The 5,273-nt window shown below is 37.1% G+C and overlaps 1 protein-coding gene across 1 annotated transcript in view; it reads left to right on the top strand.

Moving 5' to 3' along the window:
- cab39l1 (calcium binding protein 39, like 1) overlaps positions 1-5,273 on the top strand; it is a gene marked incomplete in the record, with an annotated part of 16,160 nt that overhangs the window by 8,165 nt on the left and 2,722 nt on the right. The window contains 6 exon segments of the mRNA XM_014024123.1: positions 1-135; positions 988-1,106; positions 2,671-2,839; positions 2,925-2,984; positions 3,060-3,125; positions 3,215-3,358. Of these exon segments, the coding sequence (XP_013879577.1) occupies positions 1-135; positions 988-1,106; positions 2,671-2,839; positions 2,925-2,984; positions 3,060-3,125; positions 3,215-3,358 (693 nt within the window).

Genomic DNA, 5,273 nt, shown 5'->3' with positions numbered 1-5,273 from the left:
TCCCTAAAGGAGGTGCTGTGTGGAACAGGTGATAAGGAACCTCAGACTGAAGCTGTGGCTCAGCTTGCACAAGAGCTTTACAACACCAATCTTCTTATTGCACTCATTGCAAACCTGCAGAAGATTGATTTTGAGGTGATTAACTGTTTCTGTCTCTTAACAAACTTCAGGAAGGTAGGGAGTAGTGCTGAGTATTGGCTATATTTTGGTGATAAGATGCTGTGTATATTATGACATGGGGTCACGACATGATATATCACAATATATTGCAATACTGTAAGCAAGGCGATATGTCATTTTTTCTACAAAAATTCTAATTTGAGGAAACTCATTATTTGTGTATTTTGTTTCATATTTCTTATTTCATTCATGTTTTCACTGATTAGGCCAAATGTGTTATTAAATAGTTGAATAATATATTTGTGGCAGCTTTTAGATTTATAATATTTATTATAAAAATATGGTCACCCACCACACTAACAATATCTAGTAAACTGATGAAAGGAAGCTACATTCTGTACGACAGTCGACTTCTGGAAGTGAGTATTTCCTCTTTTTGGAAGCCAGTGGTTGAAGCAAAAAGCAGTGTCTGAGTACATAAACAAAACACCTACCTTCTGGGTTAAATTATGGACATATCGGCTAATAAGGGACAGTTGGCAACCCTACCTCAGCTCTGAAGGCAGCGTGTGTCTGTCTAATCTGCTCAGATTCAACCATCGGGACTTTTTACTGCTAATGTTTACTCACATTGCTAACGCTTGAGCTAGTGTTATATTCTCTCACTGCCAGCTAGTGGCCGGAGGCTAAACTACAACACAAAAATGAACCCCTGGCAAGAAAGTTTACATTTTAAATCTTTAATTAAAAATATGAAAGTATGAGTTACTTTAAATATTTACAAAGTGTGGGGGTATTCTTGAAGCATCGATACCTTAAGCAAAAATATTTGTTCACATCTCCCATTTATCTGTCATTCTCTCACAGGGCAAAAAGGACGTGGTTCATTTGTTTTCCAATATTGTGAGACGTCAGATTGGCACTCGCACACCCACAGTCGAATACATTTCTACACACCAACAGATCCTCTTCATGCTTCTGAAAGGGTAAGTTGAGCTTTTTTAATTTATATGAATGTCTGAGTGATCACTTTCATGTTTTAAACTTACAGGTGCAAAGTGTAACACCGTGAGATGTTGTTGTGTTAGGAGAATTTACAAAAATGTCTTTTTTTGGCAATTTGCTTTTCCTCCCCAGAAACATTTTGTAGGTTGCTCTCCCTTTACCGTATGTGTTTCAACAACTCCCAGAGGAGCAGGCAGGAACTTGTTGCCTTCACCTGTGGGTTTCACATGCTGATTGAGAGATAGAAGAGTGCTGGTTTTACAGCTCTGAGCTATGCTGCTCCTAGATTTCAGAGTCTGTGTTCAAGGTTCCCGCGGATCCTTAAAAAGTCTCAAATAAAAGGCACTTTTTTTTTTTCAGTAAATCAGCTGTGTTTCATGTAATTGGATGAGGTTCATCATCATTAGGGCTGGGTATCATGGTCAGTTCTCTAAATCGATTCTATTTCGATTCATTAAGTTCAGAATCGATTAATCACAATTCACTTTGATTCGATTCAATTCAATGAAAATGTTTATTGATATTGATCACCATTTTTTTCTCTTCAACATAAACAAAAGGTTTTTAAGGACAAACTTTTAAATTAAACTGTTTAATCTTGAAAGAAAACTGTCACAAGTATAAAAAGTTTTAAAGTAAAAAGGAATTGCTGGTGACAGTGTTGTTGGATGCATTCATTTTTAAGTAATTAATAATTATTTTGATAAATAAGAAGTGATGGGAATTAGGTTGCAGGAGAAGAGGTGGGCTAATATACTGTAAATATATTTCTGCCCACTCCTTTTGAGTGTATGAAGAATTGTGAATGGGTGTTCTGAACTGTAATTTCGTTGTGCTCTGTATAATGATCTTATCTTATCTTATCTTATCTTTGTATATTTGTAATGTTTCTGTTGCCTTCTGTTATGTTCAATAAAAATTATTAAAACTTAATACATATAACTTATTAAAACAACTACAAAATTTCATCACTGTGATTTCATTAAGACGTTTCTTAAAGTTTAAAAATAGTAATATTGGTAACAAAACTAAACGATTTTGTTAGAGTATCATCTTTAACACATTTAAACATGCCAGTGGAGAACAGTTCAGTCAGATATTTACATAACGTAGTTTGGTTCCAAAGCCAAATGAGCCACTCGTCAAACCCTTCTTCGTTCTCGCTACCATGTAGGTGCGCAAATCTTTGCAAACAAAAGTCACCATGGTCTCTGTTATCTTTAAGTTTTGCGGAGAGTCGGCTGGTAACGTTAGTGATTCCTTAGTTTCTTTTGTTTTGATCCAGACAACTTTTCGAAAGCTAATGTTAGCACTGAACGTCAACCGTATGTAAATATACGGCAAGCCAGGAGTGACAAAATATAGAAACACTCCTCAGACGCGCACACAAGAGGCCATGGGGAAGAATCGATCTCATGTCCTGTGAATCGATTTTCCCAAATTTAAATGAAATCGATCCAAGATTGATTAAATCTATGTTTTTACCCAGCCCTAATCATCATGTGTTTAACTTGACTTGGACCTGATGTGTGTTGACCTGCACAGATATGAGAGTGCAGAAGTGGCTCTGAACTGCGGCATGATGCTGAGAGAGTGTCTGCGTCACGAGCCTTTGGCCAGGACGGTGCTCTTCTCTGAGGATTTCTTCTGCTTCTTCCGCTACGTGGAGCTCTCCACCTTCGACATCGCCTCCGATGCCTTCGCCTCGTTCAAGGTGCACATCTTTCTCCATGCATTTCCAAACGCTGCCCCAACAATACAAGCTGTTTCTAGTTCAATGTTTTTTTTTTCTCAATCAGGATCTACTCACAAGACACAAGATCATGTGTGCAGATTTCTTGGAGAACAACTACGACAGGGTGAGTTTCCTGGTTTTAGTTTTTACTGGACCTCCTCTCATTCTGAGCCTAACCTGCCCTTCAAATGTTCACCAGGTGTTTACGGAGTACGAAAAACTTCTGCATTCTGACAACTACGTTACCAAACGGCAGTCTTTGAAGGTACTCACACCTGCACTGTCCTGTTTTGCTTTATTTCTAAACCATGTTTGCTTTTTATTTGTCCTCTCATTGATTCATTTATTTTCCAGCTGCTTGGGGAGCTTCTTCTTGATCGACACAACTTTACCGTCATGACAAAGTACATCAGTCGGGCCGAGAACTTGAAACTGATGATGAACCTGCTGAGAGACAACAGTCGTAACATCCAGTTTGAAGCATTCCACGTCTTTAAGGTGTGCAAGTTGTAAAAATATACATGATTTTTATCCACATTTACCAGCTTTAATTAGAACTTGAACATTTCAGACAAAGGTTTACTAAATCTTTAAGTTAATCCACTTTCTTCTCTAAAGCCCAGAAGTTATTTTGGACATACATTTAAATACTGTAAACTGACAAAATGCTGAAGATTGAGCATATAAACTGTATAAGTTGAGCAAAGAGAACCAAGGTCAGCAGAAATGTTAAAGCTGCTGCCAACGGCTCATTAGTCACCACCACACACCTGTGTCTGCCACTTCCTGACAGCTCTCAATAAGACAGGCAGAGGAAAATTTAGGCCTCAGTAAGCCTAATTATAGTCACATGAAAACAATCAGGAACTCTTAAGAGGCACAAGTCTCTGGTTATCACACCAGTTTTTAGACGATAGGATCTGTCAAAAAGACTGTAGAATTAAGAGCTCAGATTCAATGGAAGTCAGTGTGAATCTGGATGGATTTAAGAGAAAACAATAAAAGATAAATATACCTATTAATATATAACTGTTTAAGTATTTTTAAGTTTGTGGAAGTAAGAAAAGTCCCCCCCAAATATATATAGGGAAGTTTAGGCCTTGTTTATACATGTATCTTTTAAAATGTTAATTTTTCGATGGTGATTTTGAAAAAGTTACAGGTTTACGCAGTATTCCTGGGCTTATTGAATCCATTGGAGTTTCTGTGCTAGGTCACCTGCTGGCGCTGTGATTTCTGTACTTCAACAACACACACATACATTTCACCCAACATTGTACTAGAATAGTACTAGTATAGTATCACAGTATATGTGATAGACGGTAGAAATGGTATGAAGTTGGCCAATGGTAGAAATTTACCCTCTACCGTCCTATCATCAGTTTTGTCATGACACCTGTGTCAACAGGGCTGCGAGTGCAGAGACACCTGAGCAGGAGTTCAAAATATAATGAAGAGATATAGTTTTAAAACACGTATAGAGAGAATAAATCCTCAGTTTCCCCCTCCTTCTGGAGAAAAGTTACCTCGTGTTGTGGGTCATTTCCTCCATCCCTCCTTCTGCTTGTCACACATTAACAACCGTAATTTTTTCACACCCGAGTTGTCGAAGAAAAACCTTGTTTTTTATGTATTGTTACCCACAGAGATGATTTAAAAAAAAAAGACGTGGACGTTCGTTCAGTCATAAATCCATCTTGCTAATGTAACAGTTCTGCTCTGAGAGCAGCAGCCGATAAGTTCAGCAGACAGAAGCTCATTGAATGGCAGGCAGATATTACATTTATTTGACTTCACCACACTTACGGTAATTTCCAGTTATCTGAAATTGTTTTATGAGGACTATGTGCAGCTAAAGCCTCTTAAGGTCCTGTCACACTATAACATTTTAGGCAACTTATGCCAACTTAGATTTTTTTTATGTCTAAATGACTAATTTTACTTGAAATACTGGTTATAACATCCACTTTATTTTGAAATTATTGAAAATTTGAGAAATGTTTTTGTTGTTGAAACGGTTTTGCAGTATATATAAAACATACTTTTGTATGCTGCTATGTTCATTTGCACTACAGCAAAAATGCTGGGTTTGATTATGATTACAGTTTTCTGCAAAAAAATGCTCTAAAAATGACATTACCTTTGCTTTGTATGATAATTTTCTACCGCGACATATACCGTTACCATGAAGGGATTCAATTTATACCGTGAATTGAATTTGAGGTCATAATGCCCAGCCCTACATTGTACAATTCTCTGCTACCAGAAGTCACAGCGAACTACAATAAATTGAGCTGTTTTGATGTTTTTATACACAAGTTTATCCAAAGCTGAAGAAGGAATAAAAACTGTGAAAGTAATGGAATAATAATAAATAATAATACGCAGCTTTTCCCCTACCATTATTCAAGCC

This window comes from Austrofundulus limnaeus, unplaced genomic scaffold (genome assembly GCF_001266775.1).
Source record: "Austrofundulus limnaeus strain Quisiro unplaced genomic scaffold, Austrofundulus_limnaeus-1.0 Scaffold408, whole genome shotgun sequence".
Taxonomy (NCBI): Eukaryota; Metazoa; Chordata; class Actinopteri; order Cyprinodontiformes; family Rivulidae; genus Austrofundulus; species Austrofundulus limnaeus.
Note: the sequence above shows the minus strand (reverse complement) of the source record. Positions and strands in the feature narration are given on the sequence as shown.